A 19,934-nucleotide genomic window follows, 5' to 3' on the forward strand; every position below is an offset into this window, starting at 1 on the left:
TCTCAAGATTAAACTTGCCCATTTTTAAAAATATTTCCTCATAGGTCAGGTTTTCTAAACCTTTTATCATTTTTTGTTGCTCTCCTCTGGGGCCTCTTAAATTTGTCCACATCGTCCCTGGAGAGGGGCGCCCAGAACTGGCCACAGTATTCCAGCTGAGGCCAGTGCTGAGCACCACGAAGGCTGGATAGAGCCGACAGTTACCTTCCGTGTCATGTGGACAACATTCTGTTAATATACCTCAAATTATATTAGCCTTTTTTGCTACTGCATTACATTGCATTACGCTGTTAACCCCCAGATCCTTTTCAGCAGTGCTATCCTCCTTACCAGTTATTATCCATTTTGTAATTGTGCATTTGATTTTTCTTTCCTAAGTGAAGTAATTGTATGTCAGTTTTCCCACGTGATTAATAAGAAAAAGGACTTGCAATGTTGAAAACAAAATCAATAAAGAAGGCATATCTGGACAGGAAACTTCAAGAAATACTTTGACTTTGCAAATCTAATTTTACGTTTGTCCTTTATGTAGGCTACATAAATATCAAATGCCATGTGCAAGACTATCAAGGTACTAATAAACAATGTATAATGTAGGATTTTATTATATGGATATTACTAATAGAATCATGTAAACTTCTGGACCTGCTCAGTCTATAGTAGAAATTAATAAGCTGCAAGAGTTAAGAAAAGAAAACAAAACAAACCCCAGTGCCATATATGGAACCCTTTTTAACAAGGCTTTTACTTCAGCCAGCCCAAATATTGGAAGAGCAGAGTGGAAGGATAGGGTAAAAAGTACAGAAAACTGTAATTTGCATTTCTTGGCTGAACAAAAACCATGGAATATGTATTAGGTGTTTAATAACAAATGAGTACTACTGATATTAAAATAAGTTAGATGGTTTCATGGTAGAGTTAGATGGTTTCATGTATAGTACAGGAATCATTTGTGGTTGTGGATTCAGTCACAGGAAATCCTTGACTACTGCTCAATAGAGTAACCTGGGTAGTTCTCATAGACAAGATGGCCAAATAAAAGAACTAGCCATTAATTAATATGAAAGTGCACAAAACAAGTTTTAAGAAGGATCCGTTAGGTGCCTCATCTTCCTTTCAGTATCCAAGCACAGTGTTAAAAGGAAATACGTAGGGAAATTCACAAACAGGGAAAAATAAAACTCACCAGTTGCCTGTCTCACTCCTTATGCATTCTGTAGTAGTTTATACAAATACAGTAGTATTTCTCTCAACAAGAGGGACAAAACACTTACTGAATATGACCTTGTTAGTGGCAGTATCACAAAAAAGGGAAAATATCCAAAACAGCTTAATCCACATTTAATCCATCCCGCAATGCCAACACAAGGCATACTCAGTCTGACTACTTTACATAAAGTTAATGTCCATCATCTGTTTAACAATATGACTTTTTGACTCCGCTTCTAGAAGTGTCATACTAGATAAAAGCTTTCTGAACTTTCTGGGCTGGCATGGATATATTACAGAAATATAGGATCACATTCCAAGATATTGTCAGAACAGAGTAACACAACTGTAGCGAACCATATGTGATTTTGGCCTGTAGTGTTATCTTGAGATCCAATTTCTCTCAGAATTCTGGCAGAAACCAAGTGCTTAGGTAGCTCAAGCCCCAGAAAATCAGAGGCACTGACCTCAATAATGTGTCAAATCACCCACTTTGGCCTTCTTTCTCCCTGCTAAGTCCCAGGAGTCTAATCTTTGTTATGATGGGCCTGATGACCTGATTCAGTCTCAGTTCCCTTTTGTTCCACTACATCTGTCCTGCCCAATTACTAGAGCTCAAACATTTTTCCTGATTTATTTCACCCCAGTTTGTCCATTTGACAGAGCTTTGTGTAAAGGTGTACTTCTGTATTGATCAGTTTCACTTCTTCCTGGTCTCATGAACAAGCACATGATATCAGGCACTCAAGCACTGTTGCGGAAGAGCTTATAATGCACATACTTCTCCAGGCATTTAAAGAGTCTGCTTAACAGTAAGAGCAACTCATGAATTGTTGCTGTTTCAGTACGTGGGCTTGGAAAGTCTCTCCTTTCCCAAACTCCTGCAGGGAGGCAGAAAGGAAAGTAATGAAAAGCATGGTCATGTTGGTTTAACCACCTCTTTACCTTACAATGGATCCAGAAGAAAGGTGGAAGGAGATGCACTTAGGCTCACGATCACCACCAGATCTTTTAATGGAGCTGAAGGAGGTTGGATGCCTCCACAGACGTAGAGGTGGCAAGATGAACCCCTTCACAGAGCTGGGAAGCACCGAAATTAGTGTAAAATAGTAATGGGGGGGCCCTCCATTTGCTGGTGGAACCCTTAATAGTCTCTAGAAGCTAGCATGGAGGTGGGAGTCTTGTGGGGGATTGCCACCTTTACTTTGCATCCTTTTAGCAGGAAGGAGATGATGAAGTGATGGCCATGAACTGCAGCGGTGCACAGGAGCAGGAAGAAAGACCAGTAAAGACCAGGGGTATATAGTTGGCCACATCCTCTGAGCTCAGGAGGCAGCTGAAGTCCTGGGGTGGGATTGAGGGTACATGGTGACTGTCCCTCTTGAACTACTTGTCATGGGAACCTTAAAAGTAGCAGGATGGCTAGCAGCCTGGGGGAGACTATTGATAGCAGATGTGCATGATAGAGAACTTACAGCTCCTGCGCATGTACATTAATGCTCCTTGCTAGGCCTCTGCATACTCTTCTGCTGTTTGTGAGTTGTATGCAGCAGTAGAGGGTGAAAAAAAATTAACATGGGAAAAACGTGATTGAAAGAGAAAATGTGGCAGGAGTGCGTAAGCAAGTATACTTCTCAAGTTTGTAAAATTGACCGGATTTTAAGGTGTCCATTTAATGTTGTACAGGATGTGCTACAAGCTGCCAGCCAGTATCGCCAGTCTAGAGCCTCTTTATATAAAACAGGAGAGCTCCCGGAAAGAGAACCTGAATATGTTCCATGGACAGGTGAGAATAGTGAAAATGTTAGGCAAATTAATATCGGTTTTAAAACATTAGCAAATACTGTTCATGTGTTTCAGAACATTTGACTGTATCCTCTGAAGTCTTTGCTTTAGCTCGAACTGTGAATATTAAACTGGACAGTGCTGTTATGCTCTCTTCTAAGCTTGTATGTAGATATGCATATGGATAGTAGAACCTAATGGTTTAGTTTGTGGATGGGTGGTTGGTTTCTCCATTACTGATGATATTCCTTTAAGCTCGTTGCACTGGATACTGAGAATCTGGCTACAAAACAAAGGTGCCAAAAGTTGAGAGGCAGAACTAATCTTTGTTTTCAGACTATCCTGATTCCAGCTGACAAGATCATGATTTTTTTGTCTAACTTTTAAAATGAAGCATATCTTACTCTATTTAAAACAGGTGGATAGAGTTCAAGGCCCCCTGTCAAGAGTAAAAAACTGACAGTTGCTCACTTTGCTTCTTTGTTGAGTTTCAGAGTAACAGCCGTGTTAGTCTGTATTCGCAAAAAGAAAAGGAGTACTTGTGGCACCTTAGAGACTAACCAATTTATTTGAGCATGAGCTTTCGTGAGCTACAGCTCACTTCATCGGATGCATACCGTGGAAACTGCAGCAGACTTTATATATACACAGAGAATATGAAACAATACCTCCTCCCACCCCACTGTCCTGCTGGTAATAGCTTATCTAAAGTGATCATCAGGTTGGGCCATTTCCAGCACAAATCCAGGTTTTCTCACCCTCTCCCCCCCCACACAAATTCACTCTCCTGCTGGTGATAGCCCATCCAAAGTGACAACTCTTTACACAATGTGCATGATAATCAAGTTGGGCCATTTCCTGCACAAATCCAGGTTCTCTCACCCCCCTCCCAAAAACTACACACACAAACTCACTATCCTGCTGGTAATAGCTCATCCAAAGTGACCATTCTCCCTACAATGTGCATGATAATTAAGGTGGGCCATTTCCAGCACAAATTCAGGTTTTCTCACATCCCCCCCACCCCCATACACACACAAACTCACTCTCCTGCTGGTAATAGCTCATCCAAACTGACCACTCTCCAAGTTTAAATCCAAGTTAAACCAGAACATCTGGGGGGCGAGTGGGGGGGTAGGAAAAAACAAGAGGAAATAGGCTACCTTGCATAATGACTTAGCCACTCCCAGTCTCTATTTAAGCCTAAATTAATAGTATCCAATTTGCAAATGAATTCCAATTCAGCAGTTTCTCGCTGGAGTCTGGATTTGAAGTTTTTTTGTTTTAAGATAGCGACCTTCATGTCTGTGATTGCGTGACCAGAGAGATTGAAGTGTTCTCCGACTGGTTTATGAATGTTATAATTCTTGACATCTGATTTGTGTCCATTTATTCTTTTACGTAGAGACTGTCCATTTTGACCAATGTACATGGCAGAGGGGCATTGCTGGCACATGATGGCATATATCACATTGGTGGATGTGCAGGTATACGAGCCTCTGATAGTGTGGCTGATGTTATTAGGCCCTGTGATGGTGTCCCCTGAATAGATATGTGGGCACAATTGGCAACGGGCTTTGTTGCAAGGATAAGTTCCTGGGTTAGTGGTTCTGTTGTATGGTATGTGGTTGTTGGTGAGTATTTGCTTCAGGTTGCGGGGCTGTCTGTAGGCAAGGACTGGCCTGTCTCCCAAGATTTGTGAGAGTGTTGGGTCATCCTTTAGGATAGGTTGTAGATCCTTAATAATGCGTTGGAGGGGTATTAGTTGGGGGCTGAAGGTGACGGCTAGTGGCGTTCTGTTATTTTCTTTGTTAGCCTGTCCTGTAGTAGGTAACTTCTGGGAACTCTTCTGCAGGTGGGTATTGTAGTTGTAAGAATGCTTGACAGAGATCTTGTAGGTGTTTGTCTCTGTCTGAGGGGTTGGAGCAAATGCGGTTGTTAGCCGTGACATTATCGGGGATAGTGTTCCTGACGGCTTGTAGTCCATCTTTGTGTGGAATGTTGGTGTAGAGGGCTTCTACATCCAAAGTGGCCAAGATGGTGTTACCTGGTGGCTGAACTTTGTGACTTTGTTAGGCCTGTCCTGTAGTAGGTAACTTCTGGGAACTCTTCTGGCTCTATCAATCTGTTTCTTTACTTCTGCAGGTGGGTATTGTAGTTGTAAGAAAGCTTGACAGAGATCTTGTAGGTGTTTGTCTCTGTCTGAGGGGTTGGAGCAAATGCGGTTGTATCGCAGAGCTTGGCTGTAGACGATGGATCGTGTGGTGTGGTCAGGGTGAAAGCTGGAGGCATGCAGGTAGGAATAGCGGTCAGTAGGTTTCCGGTATAGGGTGGTGTTTATGTGACCATTGTTTATTAGCACTGTAGTGTCCAGGAAGTGGATCTCTTGTGTGGACTGGACCAGACTGAGGTTGGTGGTGGGATGGAAATTGTTGAAATCATGGTGGAATTCCTCAAGGGCTTCTTTTCCATGGGTCCAGATGATGAAGATGTCATCAATATAGCGCAAGTAGAATAGGGGCTTTAGGGGACGAGAGCTGAGGAAGCGTTGTTCTAAATCAGCCATAAAAATGTTGGCATACTGTGGGGCCATGTGGGAACCCATAGCAGTGCCGCTGATCTGAAGGTATACATTGTCCCCAAATGTGAAATAGTTATGGGTAAGGACAAAGTCACAAAGTTCAGCCACCAGGTTAGCCGTGACATTATCGGGGATAGTGTTCCTGACGGCTTGTAGTCCATCTTTGTGTGGAATGTTGGTGTAGAGGGCTTCTACATCCATAGTGGCCAGGATGGTGTTATCAGGAAGATCACCGATGGATTGAAGTTTCCTCAGGAAGTCAGTGGTGTCTCGAAGGTAGCTGGGAGTGCTGGTAGCGTAGGGCCTGAGGAGGGAATCTACATAGCCAGACAATCCTGCTGTCAGGGTGCCAATGCCTGAGATGATGGGGCGCCCAGGATTTCCAGGTTTATCCCAGGTCGGGGTTCCAGGGGTGTGTCTGTGCGGATTTGATCTTGTGCTTTTTCAGGAAGTTTCTTGAGCAAATGCTGTAGTTGCTTTTGGTAACTCTCAGTGGGATCATAGGGTAATGGCTTGTAGAAACTCGTGTTGGAGAGCTGCCGAGCAGCCTCTTGTTCATATTCCGACCTATTCATGATGACAACAGCACCTCCTTTGTCAGCCTTTTGGATTATGATGTCAGAGTTGTTTCTGAGGCTGTGGATGGCATTGCGTTCTGCACGGCTGAGGTTATGAGGTTATGTTGAGTATTTGTGCTTTGCTACTCAGGATGCAATGCTGTGAAAACTTGTCAGAACAAGTTTTGTAAAGTAAACATTTTAACGTTTTTCTTCCAGCCTTTGTCCAAATGGACCCCTCTTACGGTATGCATATGCCTCATGTACCCAAAATCAAAATCTTCTGAACAGCAACGTTCGTTGGTGTTATGTCTATGTCCTGCATGTCATGGTGACCCCCATGTCTAAGGGCACATGTAGATCAGATTGGCTTTGATCACCTCTGTTCCCACTTGCCACCTGTGGCAGCAAGACCAGGGTAGATTTGATTTAAATCACTAGTCAGGACGACTCGATTTAATCATGGATTTCTACATAAAAGTTCATTCTTGTTAGTTGTTACAACCTTAATACATATTCTTCACAACTCGGAGATAGATGTAGGTTTCGTGTTTAGAAGGTACACGGTATACGTTTTTAAAGTGATATATTTTGAAAACTTTTCAAATTAGTTTTACAGCTATATCAGAAAATGAATGATTGTTTGGTTATTTCATTTACCAAAGGTAATTGAAGCAGATATTTATGAAGTTCACCTCCCAATGACTATCTCCAATTCAACAGGTTAATCATTAATATTTGGAGGATTTTCTTGCCATGCTGTATTAGGAGGAGAACATCACCAAATAGACATTTAAATTGTTTTATTTAACTAAAACAACAACGTTATGCATTCTGGATTTTTTTTCTTCAACAGCAAACATATTTTAACAAAACATATGAATTTTTGAATTTAAACATTCAAGTTTTTTTAAAATCAGGTTTGTTTTTGTTAATTGTTTTAAACTAAAATAGTTAAATAGTTTTTTTAAAAAAACACAAACTTTTAAAAAACAACTACCATTTTTTGCTGTTAACAAGCATGTTATCTCTGGAGACACAAATCCACAGTTTGAGAACTGCAAAACTAAGCATCTCTGATGTTATCTTCTAGACTGAGTATTGAGTCTCATTGGGTGGGTAGATTATTTAGGTTAATCTTTCTATAGAGAAGTCCCTGGAACCCCATAAGATTGGGTCCCTAATCCATGAACTATTGGAACTCATTTACAAAACATTACATGAATATATTGTCTCATACTATAGAATTAGAATTTATAATCTCTATTCCATGATGAGATATCTTTGAGCTATAATGTATCTTAATTAAAACTATCTTTAGATAGGTTTTTTCCCTCAAAAAGCATTTTATCAAAAAAATTGATTTAAAAAAAATTCAATTTTTTTTTAATCATTGATTTTTATCCACCCTGAGCAAGACTTATCTCTGTGGTGTCTGCTGCACTCTGCATCATAGTGCCTTTTCTTCTAAACTGATAATTAAGGTAGTTAGTCTAGTTAGTTTTTAAAGTGATATTGCTCTGTATGCAGATCCTTCTCCATCAGAACCACTTCTCTGCAGATACTTAGTTAAAATTCTACGTGTTGGAGCAGTCCACAAGATTCTGAAAATGCTTCTCAAACTCCAAAAAGGGATGCTCTTCCCAGGGATACCCATCGTTCAGCATTCCTTGGGGTATGGATACTCCCATTACCTGTATCAAGAAAAGGGCATCAACCCTTTCAGCTCCTCTCAACACTCCAAACCTATTTCAGCACTGGCTGCATGCCTGGTGCCAAAGCTCTGTCTCACTTATGTTATACCAATAAAATAAAAACCAGCAGGATCTTATTAAAGGGGAAAAGGCAAAATGCCACATTTATTGTGAATACAGAAAGAATCATAGTAAGCAGTTAGTTATAGCTATAACATTCCATTCAATTTCATATTTATTCACACATTCATTCATACACACACACACAAGTTCTGCAAGGTTGTTATCATAGATACCAGCCTTAGAGTTGCTCATGCCAAGCCACTGGCCAGGTAGCCTGGACACGAGGAGGGAGCAGGGCCTTGTCAGATGCACATCTGACACTCCTGGAAGTTGGTTTGCAGAATCAGACCCCAAAGTTCTCATTTTCTAGAGTCCATTTTTATAGGAATTTCTTCCTATGCCAGTCTATGGGAATTGCTTCATCATGCTGTTGCTGAATCAATCAGCAGATGGCACATTCCTGATGGCTCTGTGCTGCAAGATGTTATCTTATTCTTCGGCTCTCCCATCCTTGAGGCTGTTGGGTGGATTCCAGTCTGCCCTCTGGGAGTCGTCTGGTTGTTTCCACTTGATGCCTTCTTCAGCCAATTGACACTGGATTCTTAGGCTGGCACCTCCCTGATCATTCATTTATTATCCACACCAAGCAGCCATCATGTACATCCTTTATCTCTGTTTTAATCATAGTTGTTAAGAAAGCGAGATTAATACAACAAAAGGGCGGGGAGTCTCTGTGTGCAGTTTCTGTTGTTACAAAGTATCGCTTTGAGTCTCTCTCTTGTGTGAATAGTTGTTACAAAGTATTGCTTTGAGAACAGACTCTGCCTTAGGATGTACTAACACAATTAGCAGCTTGCAAGTTTCACACAGAGAGGGTGAGAAACAGTAAAAATAAGAGACCAAAAACCAAGAGACCTCTTAATTAGTAATACCCTGGAATTTAAACTATAGGAAATCAAATTCATTTGTGATTTTAATACAAAACTTCTTTAATGTGATCCAATATAACACTTACACCACATCAAGGCAGGGCACATCTGAGCTGCTTTCTAAGGATGGCTCTACTAGCAGTCCTGTTTCCCAGAGAGAACAAAAAAACGAAACAAAGTCATGGGTTTCTGATTCTTGTTAAGTGACCCGAAAAGTCTAATCTCTTCAGACTGCCTAGTGTGAGCAGACTCTTTGCTCCACCCAGCTCCAAGCAAAATCAGGTCCACTCCCACACCAAAACTCATTACTGACAATGACTCCCTGTTGTCATCAAGACCCTTGGTACCAGACCCAACACTGATACAAAAATCTTCAGCAGTACCAGCAGATAGTTCAGCTACAGTCCTTGAGACACCAGCACCAGCTTGGTTACCAAGCACTGACCTTCCCAGTAACAAAAAGAATCAAGCCTTCAACACCAGTATTCTCTGTCTCATTAGAGAGAGGTCATAACCATCTGTAGGACAAATATACTCTTCTTCCTCTTCTCCCACCCCTTCTTTCCCGATAGCATCAAGCAAAGACCTTTCTCCAGATGTTCAGATCTCCCTCCTCAACCTGTTCCTTGGCAAACTTCACCTTTGAGCCTCAACACCTACCCAGCTCTATCCATTTGGCTTACCACTTTATTGGGCATTCTGGCACTGCTCTAGGAGCTACTCACACCCTTCCTGCAAATGACCTAGATCACCTTCTCCAGTTTCCCTTACTAGGCCAGTCAGCAAAGCAGGTCTCCAGAGGGAATGAGGGTTGGAGCAATGTGAGGAGGACGCAGAGGAGTAGGAGGAAGATAAGATGAAAATACTCGCTTTAATGTGATGAATGTTGTTACTGTTTAAGTCCCTATGGGAGAGGAGATAACATTTATTCTCCTCCTCGTTCTTGCAACCTCTACTGCTCTGATTTTGAAGTCACTTGTTAGTTTGATTCTGTTCTCATGTATATTTGCTGCTTCTCCAGTGGAAGTGTTTACTTGGCACGGGTTAAAATCTCTGGAAGCCACTGAAGATTTGTTTGTCAGAGCACCCATTGATGCAGCTGAATTAGCATTGGCATGGATAGTAACTCTGGGAAATAATTTGCTGCTGAAGTAACTCTGGGAAGTAATTTGCTCTGTGTGTTGGAGTTTGCTACACTGATGCATGCAGAAACTTGTGACAAACAGTTTGGTAGACTAAAACTTGACAACCACTGTCCTGTAATAGTTAGAGCTGTTTGCAGTGCCTCATAACAGTTTCAGAATATTTTCTGATCTTTATACTTTTTAAAATTAAATTATTAAAATAAAACAGGTCCAAAAAATCCCAATATACACTTGTTTTCATTTTTTTTTCTGATTGAATTTTTTCCTATTGCTCACCAAATCTCTTGTAATCAGTTATAAATTTAGTATGTGTCAATGTCAGCATGTCAGTCTATATTTATGGTATGTAAATTGGTTGATTACTTAAAAGCAAAATTGCTTAGTTGTACTTGGTTTATATTGTATGAATGGCATAACAAGTTAGGGGCTCAGAGTTAACCTGTGGATAAAATGGGAAGGTTAGAATTAATGCTTCGTATTAATAATGTAAAAGAAAAATGGGAATATTTTAATATATTTTTTCTCCATATTTTCTGTTTCCCCGCTGGTATTTGAGTCACACTAGCAGCGGTGTACATAGCCATCACAGCTCTAAATAAGACATTTCCAGCCTCCAGGCCCTCTTCCGCTCAAACAGGTTCCTAGCTACGTCTCACAGAAGCTTATGCACCTCCTAATCCATCTGCTCTGGCCTTCCAGTACATTCCTGCTTTGCTGACAAGAACTGGAGTAAAAGATTCCCCATTCACTTTCCTTCTAGATCTGTGGAAGGACTCCCCCTGCTATTTGTTGGCCTTTGGATAGTTCTCAAGAAGCGTTAGCCAGATCCAGTTGTATTCCCCCAGCTCTATGGAAATGTCCCAAGAAAAAGTTCCTTCCCTAGCTCATAAGTGCACACTACTTCCCTACTGCTTAGTTCTGTCTCAGGATCACAGGGAGGGGAGGAACACCACCTCTGCCACTGCTCTCTTACTTTCTTTTGCTCCTTTGGGATCTTGACATTGTGCATAATTTAAAAAAAAATAATATAGAAATTCAGAAATTATATGATTTATACCAATGAAAAATAGTGAAAAAGCAGCAGCCAGCTGAACTAAGACATCAGCAGCTCCGTTTTTGTTATGTTCCCTTTAAACACCCTCTGGGGAATTGTGTACATGTGGGTTCCCAGAGTACTGTACCAGTGTGATAATGTCTCATGCTTGTCTGGTTCACGTGCAGGCACTGACAGAAGCACAAAGAAAACACTGAAAATGTGAAAGACACTACAATCTTTTAGATAATGTAATATGAGGTGCTATTTGTAACACTAGTATGTGTTTTAAAAAAATGAGATAAAAAGGTAGATTGTAAGTAGAGTGTCCCTTTAGTCTTGAAATTAAAAGAAAATTGCTAAGTCTGTATTTTGCATGTGGTGGTATATCTGTCTCTTTAATGCCTATAATTGTGCTCCCTTCATATTATCATACATAAAGTCACAAGCTAATTATAGAATCTAATGTTTTTTAATGTTCACTGTTTTTTGTCTTTCCAAGCATCTAATGGTCCAGCTGGCATACGAACAGCAATAGTACGTCAGCATGGAATTATTCTGAAGGTTGTTTATCCTCAAGTGGACAGTAACCTCCGTAGCATTGTGGCTGAACAGTTGGTGGCTCTGCTAGATTGCTTTCTAGATGGCTTTGTTTCTCAGCTTAAATCTGTGGACCGGCCTGCTGATCAAGATAGATACAATAATCTGGAAATGGAATATGTTCAGAAAAGATCGGAACTTTTGTCTCCTCTTCGTAAGTGCTGATCTCTTTTCTTTAGTCTAAGGATTAACCATTCATCTAGGAAACAATGCATGGAATGTTTGGATCCAAGCAAATACAGAAAGTTTAAAAAAAAAAAAAAAAAGTTCCATATCAAGAGTAAAATGCCATTTCTGTGCAGCATATTAGTTGTTGGTTTGTTTGTACCATTTATGGGAAATTAGATGTAGAAATAGATTGAAGAAAATTGAATTCTTATTGTAATGATCCTAAATCAAACCTATGTAGCAGACAGAAGTCTCCTTCCTGAATTGTAAATTCAGTGCATTCTTTCCAATTATTTATTGCATAGCCTGATGCCAGGAACTTGATGTGACTTGACAGTGTCGGATGAAAATAGCTTTAAAATATATTTCTAAGTAAGCCTACTTTGTTGCCACTAGCCATAAGTCTGTTTGAATATTTATCAAACATTTATCTAGCAGCATAAATATTATAATTGTATAATGGTAATTGTGTATGATTTTAATAATCATAGCTTAACTTGTCATTGATGTAGCCAAAATATTTTGGGTTGAATAATGTCATCTTGGAAACAGTGCTCCCTTATAATAGGTAGCACAACATTTGGTAAGTTTATGAACCTGATGTTTTTTAAGGCTTAAAATGAATTAAATTAATAGAACAGTTGAATATTAAATCAATCAGCTTTTAAAATTATCATCAGGGAAGTCTTTGAAAATTCTGTTCTAAGTAAAGAAATTGCATGTGTTAGTATTTTTATACTAACATACATATATTCTGGTAGCGTGTAAATATGTACAAGCTCTGTAGCATTGTATTCAGTTTAAAGCTTTAATTTCCTTAGCAGCACAGTGATGGCCCTCATTTTTCTTGACTTTCATTGTATCAAAATAGAAGTGACCAATAACGTATTGTGTATATTAATCTTGTAGTCCTTATAATTGTTCTGTACATCGACAAAATGTCTTGTCTTGTTACTTTCTCACTTGTGATGCCTGATTATGAACTGTAAATATTTATGACAGCAAAGAATTTCAAATGTGAAAATGGGAGTGGTGTGCTTACTTTCAGAGGTAGCTGGGTGCCTAACAGGCCTTTGTGGCTCTGAAAATCTCCCTGGGTTTATTGTGCTACTTACTGTATATATGATACGTTTATGCATGTTTACATAAGCACGCATATCAGTTGTGGTTTGAAAGCTCAAATGAATGCATACTTGATATACAGCTATTTTTCTATTGCAGAGATTTTGAATTATTTTTATTATTGTGGTCCAAGACAACATGCATCCTCTTACAGACAAAGACGAGTGTGTTTGATTGACTTGTTTCTTTTTTGGCTTCCCTAGTTTCCCTAGGACAGTACCAGCTGGCAGCTGCTTTAGCAGAGAAGTACTGTGACTTCGATATCTTGGTACAAATGTGTGAGCAGACTGATAATCAGGCCAGACTACAACGTTATATGACACAGTTTGCAGATCAGGTAACTTTTTTTCTCACTCATTTAGACATTTCTTCTGCATTAAAACGGGATATAAATCATTGCCAACAAAATACTGATGGTAATTTTAGGCTTTCAAAATCCAGTTAATAGACCTTTGATATCTTAGGTTTTTATATTTAAAAAATTATTTTCCTGTTCTTTTGATTCTCCATTCTGAGTGGTACAAAAGTAAAAGTAATCTTGCTGAACAAAAAGATTGTATCTAGAAATGGGATTTTAACTTGTTTAGTATGTGGTGTCCCTCTTCAGATATCCTGTTAGCTTCAGGATATGAATTTAAATAGGAGATTCAGTAGTCAGTTTAGTTACTAACAATTTTTATCTCCTTTTTTCTATTTTTAGTCATTTTCTTTTGAGTCACTTTGGCAATACAGTAAAATGTTTTAAATTGTTTGACTCACCTGTACTACATAACATATGTTCAATCCTAATCTATTTCTAAGTCTTGCAAGTATATGCACAAGGTAAAGTTACTTGTTGTGTTCTGGAAGTCTTCTGTCTTTGCAAGTGTGTGAGAGACTTCCACAATCATGCATCTAATTTAAAGTCTTATAGTAAGGTGATTCTTTACAGTGGTCTTATATATCACACCGAAAAGATACAAACAAAAGAATCCTTTTGTTTTTATTATAACTGTTGAGTTAGAAATAATTTGGTCAAAATATAGTAAAACGCTGTGTGTGGTAATCATAAGCAATGTGTACACAGTTTGTTGAAATTTGAGAATTAATAGATCACAGTCTTGAATGCATTTTATGGACAATGATTCTGCATGTGAGAATAATTCATAACAAGGGGCAAGTTCTCCACTCAGATCCCTATGGCAGACTTCCAAAGTAAAATTCTACTTTCCCTGCCTAATCAGTTTGCTTATTGATGGCAATGAACTTTCCAGAAGAACAAAGATGTAAGAACAAAGATGTAATCTGTAACAACTAAAGTTCATACTAAGGATGTTCCTACTGAGACAAAAATATTGAGCTGCTTATAGCTTAAAATATGTAGAGAGAATGGTGTAGATCCTCTTCCATAGACACTTATATTTTTGATCAAAACACTAGCTTTTTCACTGGGATTTTGTTAAACACTTTTCCCTCTGGTTTTGTTGAGCAGGTAAATCCATGTTCTAACCGCCTGTGGTCTGTATAGCATTTGTGTTGAAACTAAATTGGACACAAAAACTGACATCAGTTTTTAACATGTGTTCGTGCTCCTGTAATCTTTAGAATTTTTCAGATTTCCTGTTTCGTTGGTACTTAGAAAAAGGAAAGCGAGGAAAGCTGTTATCTCAGCCTATTGCTCAGCATGGACAGCTGGCTAGTTTCTTGCAAGCTCATGAGCATCTCAGCTGGTTACATGAAATCAATAGTCAAGATTTGGAAAAGGTAGGATTTCAGTTAATTTTATATGAGAAGTGTTTGTTTTAAAACTAACAATTTGTTGAATACACATACAAGTGTAAGGGTGTACTAGTCACAACTCTTTGATGTCACTAACTAATATTTTGGATCAAGGAAGCTTTTATTAGAATAACACCCTTCACACCTTCAATTAAGGTAAAAGCGGTCACAATTAATATTTCCTAACGCTGTCAATAAGTCTTCCAGCAAAACCAGGGAAACCCTAAGTTGACATTCTTGATATTTTAAAAGGTGGTAAATCTTTTTTTAAATCATCCTTTCCAACTTTTTTATACATTGTAAAGAAACAAAAAAAGTCACTAGTCCAATTTTTAAAATTATTTACAAGTTACCTTTAAATGATGAGCATGAGTAATGTGCATATAGGTTTTGAAACTGGCTTCTTCTATATTCGGGTTGATTTCAGTGATCTTCGAAATTTTGATCTTTATTGCCCAGTTCGTTGACAAATTTTCCTCCCCCTACTTCTCACTGTTCTCTTCCTTGTCTCCTCCCACCCATTTTTCTTGATTCATGGGCCCACTTCCCTTCATCCACCCCCTGAGTAGAACTCCATGGTGCTAGTTTGTTTTCCCAGCCATTAACCAGAAACTATTAATTTCAACCCATGTGTACATTTCTTGTATAAAATATGGAATAACATATCCCCCACCCATGCATTGTAGAGCTGTAATATGAGTTTCAATGACTCTGTAAACCAAAGGAGCTAAAAATCGTCAATATATACTGAGTTAATAGAGATTTGTAGCAGTGGGAGTTAAATTACTTTGTTTTCCTCTGGGTAGAATATGAACATAACATGTTAATATTTTTTGGAAAATACAACTGACATCCTATTCACATGGACTGAAATTTTTCTTTTCAAAGGAATAGATGAGCAGGGAACCCAGAAAAGAACTGAAAGTGTTAGACTAATTTCTGAATTAATATATTTTCGTACCAGAATTTTTCCACTCCCATGTCTGACATACCAGATGTATAGGCAAGGATTCACTTTTTACCTCAGGATTGTACATAAATTTCAGTTTCTAGCTAAGTAAACATTCCTGAAGTAACAAGTGAATCAGTCTGCATGTCAGACTGCTCCTTTAAGCTCATTCTGATACGGTATTTGCGCTTATTTGAATAAAGTCAGTGCTTTAGTGTGTAAAGTAGCAATTCATCTGCTTACTTGATCCTTTAATCACGTGACAGTTTTTCTTGACTAGCAATGAAACACACATTTTAAATTGTTGAACATAGTATAGGAATAAAGATCTGTCTTATCTCTGTGGGCTGAAATGGGGTAGCTATAATTGTTGGATGCCAGGTAATTTTATTTTAGAAATTACTAAAAAATATTTAGAGAAACAAGAAAAAGGGTAGGCCAGCTCTTACTAATTATTTATCTTTCTGCCAACTCAGCCCACTGTTTAGTCAGAGTGTTTTATTTACATACCTTAGGGGAACACTGTGATCAAGACCAAGCAAAATAATCATAACTATTAACCATGGCTATTTTATTATTAAAGAAAGCATTAAACTAAACAACACAAATGATTCATTGACCACAAATAATAAACTGGTTACTTCTGTTTGTACTCTCTTCTGTATGTCTTTCTGTGGAGAGCTTTTAACAGCAATTACATCATCTCTGGCGGGGTGCTTTCCTCTTGATAAGTTGAGACGAAATTTGTGAATTCAGTTTTAGTATCTTATTAGATACTTAAAACTGTTTATGTATGTGACAGGGTTCCCGAGTGCAACCTGGACTGTGGGGCTGCTGAGTCCTCTGTCCCACCAATGTGGGCTGCCTCTTATACTGTGATGCTGTTGGCAAGCTCCAAACCTCTGGCAGGTACTGTACTTGCACAGACATTCACAGGCAGGGACACACCCAACTGAGTTACATGCATGCTTCTCCCAGCCACTCATGAACCAACAATAGAGAGGCTCCAGCCAATTCCCCCCAGCTCCCTAGCCTTGCATCTCAGAACTGTACTGTCTCGCCCTGGTCAGAAGCCTGACCAGTGTAAGTTCATTACTCAGTCTGCCCCTCCTTCTATGTGGAGAGGACACACATTAGTCTTCATAAGCTGAGCTGAGTTTTCCCAGGCTCTTCAACCAAAACACACTGTTTTAGGTAAAATATAAAACAGATTTATTAACTACAGAAAGATAGATTTTAAGTGGTTATAAATAGTACGTATAGAGATCAAAGCTGGTTACCTAAGAAATAAAAGTAAATTCGCAATCTGAGTTCTATAGACTAGACAGAACTTGAATCAAGCAGTGTCTCACCCTGATAGATGGTACAAACAGGTCACAGATCTTCAGTACACAGGCTGAAACTCTCTTTCAGCCTGGGACCACTCTCCAGTTCAAAATCTTTATCTTCCAGATATGTTTCCAGGTGTTGAGTTGTGGGGGAAGTGAGGCCAAGTCATGATGTCACTTCCCCTCTTTATAGTTTCTTCCAGTTTGCTGGAAAGATCTTTTGCTATGACGTGGGTCAAGCAGTCTCCACTATATACGTGCACTCGCTGAGATGGTCATTGGGAGAGTGGATTCCCTTCAGTGGGCCATCAGTACGTCTGGCAACTCTATTGTTGTACCTGAAAGGCTGGTTGTGTGTGTTCCCAATCTAACAACATTTTTCAGTAACACTCACGTAGCAAAACTTCATAACCTCACTTACAAGTATAGCACATACAATCCAACAGGATATTAATGTTCAACAGATCAAGACTTTTAAAATTATACCTCACAAGGCATTGTTTGTACAAAATGTATCATAACTGTATGACAGTGGTGCTGCTTTGAAGTACAGAGTGCCACAATGTATGGGAAAAATAATTTAGGGGCAAATGAAGCCTGTGTAATTATTATAGATAACCAAACCGTTTATTGTTGGGCAAAATAAGCAATCTTAACTAAATTCTATGAAATTGAAGAAAATACTTAAATTAGTTACTTAGAAGAAGCCATTTAAGGAGCTGTCTTAAAACAGGCCAATTATAAATATTAAGAATCTTAAATCCAGTTACATCCCACTATTTATCGGTTTACCAATATTTAGTCCCTTTTTGCTTTCCAGAAATACGTGGTCTAAGCACTTAGTGATTAACAGAAGAAACTGTTAGCCGTTCAGCATTTTGATATTCCAACAAAATCATTGCAAGAGTTTTAAATATAATCCCGTGGCAGTTTCTTAGTTAAATTCCTCTCATCAATCCATGTTGAAGTCTTGGGGAGGTTTTCCATAGTTTGGTTTCTTCTTGAGTCTTCTCTGTTTTTTTCTTATCTGTCTGTGGCAGCTTGTTTATAGAGTGCTGTGTAACAGGGTCTGTTGAGCAGGGTAACACAGGGTGTGTGTGGGGTGTGTGCTCACTTCTGAGTTTTTATACCCTTTTCCTTCTTATTATCATGAAATTATAGGAAAACACATCACTTACAGACTTGTTTAGATTCAAGTCAGTTGCTATCTTTACATTAGCTTCATGCCTTTGGGGTTGACCTAGGTGACCCTTTCAGCTCCTGAAATATGCAGTCTGTTTAATGAATATGCAACATTTCTTTAATTGCCTTTGTTCTTGTAACAGGAAACCATCAGATAACTAGCTTTGAAAGTTTTAATTCTCTTTTTAATCAGTCCATTCTAGATCTGTAATGTCTATTCTGAGATATTCTTTCAATTTTATTAGTTTGATAGGAAATGAAATTGTTTTCAAAAAGTCTAAACACTTCTATAAGAGATCTTTTTAGTTCCCAAAATAATATTTTAAAATTAAATAACTTTCAGAAAGTCTTCAGCTTAAGTTGTTGATTCCACATGACAGTTTTTGGAACTGTGACTTTTTTTTGTCTTCCTCCATTGGGTGAGGGTTTGCTTGTGCACTGCTGCTAATTCATTCATTCATCATTAATATAAATATTCTATACTTAAATGTCATCTTACACTAATTTAGCAAGGTCATTAAATTTCATGTTGGTACGTAAAGCATTTTACAGCAATGACATCAGGAGCTATATTAGGAGTATTGCATTAGCTAACATATTTTCAAGTCTGCATTTCACAAAGGTGTTTGTCATTTCAGTATTAAGAAATAAACAAGAGTTTAAAATATCTCAACATCATATGTTTTTGTTAAAGTTTTTAAGAACATAAACAGGTTTTCTTGCAAGAGGGTGGGGTTATTAGAGCCCACTTTACCAAGATTTATTGATCTGATAACACACACCCTGCATTTCTTTCACAAGCAGGTTTTTTCCTAAAATGTGAATGTTTACATTGTTTGTCAGCATGGAATTTGCTTGTTGTTGGAAGATAGAAGCAGAAACCTTTGGAATTTCTCTGATTAGCTTTAACATTTTGTAATATAACTAGCTAAACATATGTATTGTTATACTTCCAACCATCCTTGAAATAACATTCTTGTAGCTATATGTATTAAAAGACACAGACAAGTTTGTAACAACTTAAAAAAATTGCAATAATTTTACTAATACCACTTTTGCATCAATATTGAAGTCTTATTGCCACATGTCCTGAACAGTGAAATGCAGAACTTCAGTTTCCAAGTTGTGCAACTTTTTTTTTTTTTTTTTTTGGAGTGTTACAGCCTATAAAATCTTGGGGGGAGGGGTTTAAAGAAAAAATAGCCATAAGGGTTTAGTTCTAAAGGATTCCATCTATTCTCTTTCTCCATGTGCCTTTGTTATTTCTAATACCCTTCTTAACTTTAGGCTCACAGAACGCTGCAGGCTTTGGCAAATGTGGAGACCAGATACTTTGCAAAGAAGAAAAGTCTTCTTGGCTTGAGTAAACTAGCTGCATTGGCATCTGACTTTTCAGAGGATTTACTGCAAGAAAAAATAGAAGGTAAGAAATAAGACCAGAGCAAAGAAAACAGCAAGATAATGGATTTCTTTAATCAGAATCTTATTAAAGTGTTACACATAGTAAAGTTAAATCCTTAGTGCTGGCGCTTTGGAAGTTTTCACCATCAGTGTTGTCTAGTGTCACTGGAAAATTTGGACCCTAGTTCACAGGTGTATAGTTATTTTTTAAAAGGCTCTATCAGCTACTCTGGTAAATAGGTTAATAAAACTACTGCAATTTAAAAAAACCCAAAACCACCTCTGATCATTTCTTGGAGCCTTATGTTGACTGCCTTTGGAGGTGAGGTTACATGGTGCTACATGCCCTCATGTAGTTGCAGGAGAAAGCCTTAGCAACTTTAAAAGCCTGTCAGTTTTCCTTTATTTGCAATGTGAAAGTCTAAGCATG

The 19,934-nt window shown here is 38.4% G+C and overlaps 1 protein-coding gene across 2 annotated transcripts in view; it reads left to right on the top strand.

Moving 5' to 3' along the window:
- The window catches only part of NUP133 (nucleoporin 133), a 69,054-nt gene that overhangs the window by 36,818 nt on the left and 12,302 nt on the right, over positions 1 to 19,934 (top strand). For both annotated transcript variants that reach the window (XM_084624146.1, XM_084624147.1), the window contains exons 17-21: positions 2,896 to 2,995; positions 11,499 to 11,750; positions 13,090 to 13,223; positions 14,471 to 14,629; positions 19,391 to 19,526. In XM_084624146.1, the coding sequence (XP_084480272.1) occupies positions 2,896 to 2,995; positions 11,499 to 11,750; positions 13,090 to 13,223; positions 14,471 to 14,629; positions 19,391 to 19,526 (781 nt within the window). The remainder of the gene's footprint in view (positions 1 to 2,895; positions 2,996 to 11,498; positions 11,751 to 13,089; positions 13,224 to 14,470; positions 14,630 to 19,390; positions 19,527 to 19,934) is intronic.

Source organism: Lepidochelys olivacea (genome assembly GCF_965140295.1).
Source record: "Lepidochelys olivacea isolate rLepOli2 genome assembly, chromosome: 3".
NCBI lineage: Eukaryota > Metazoa > Chordata > Testudines > Cheloniidae > Lepidochelys > Lepidochelys olivacea.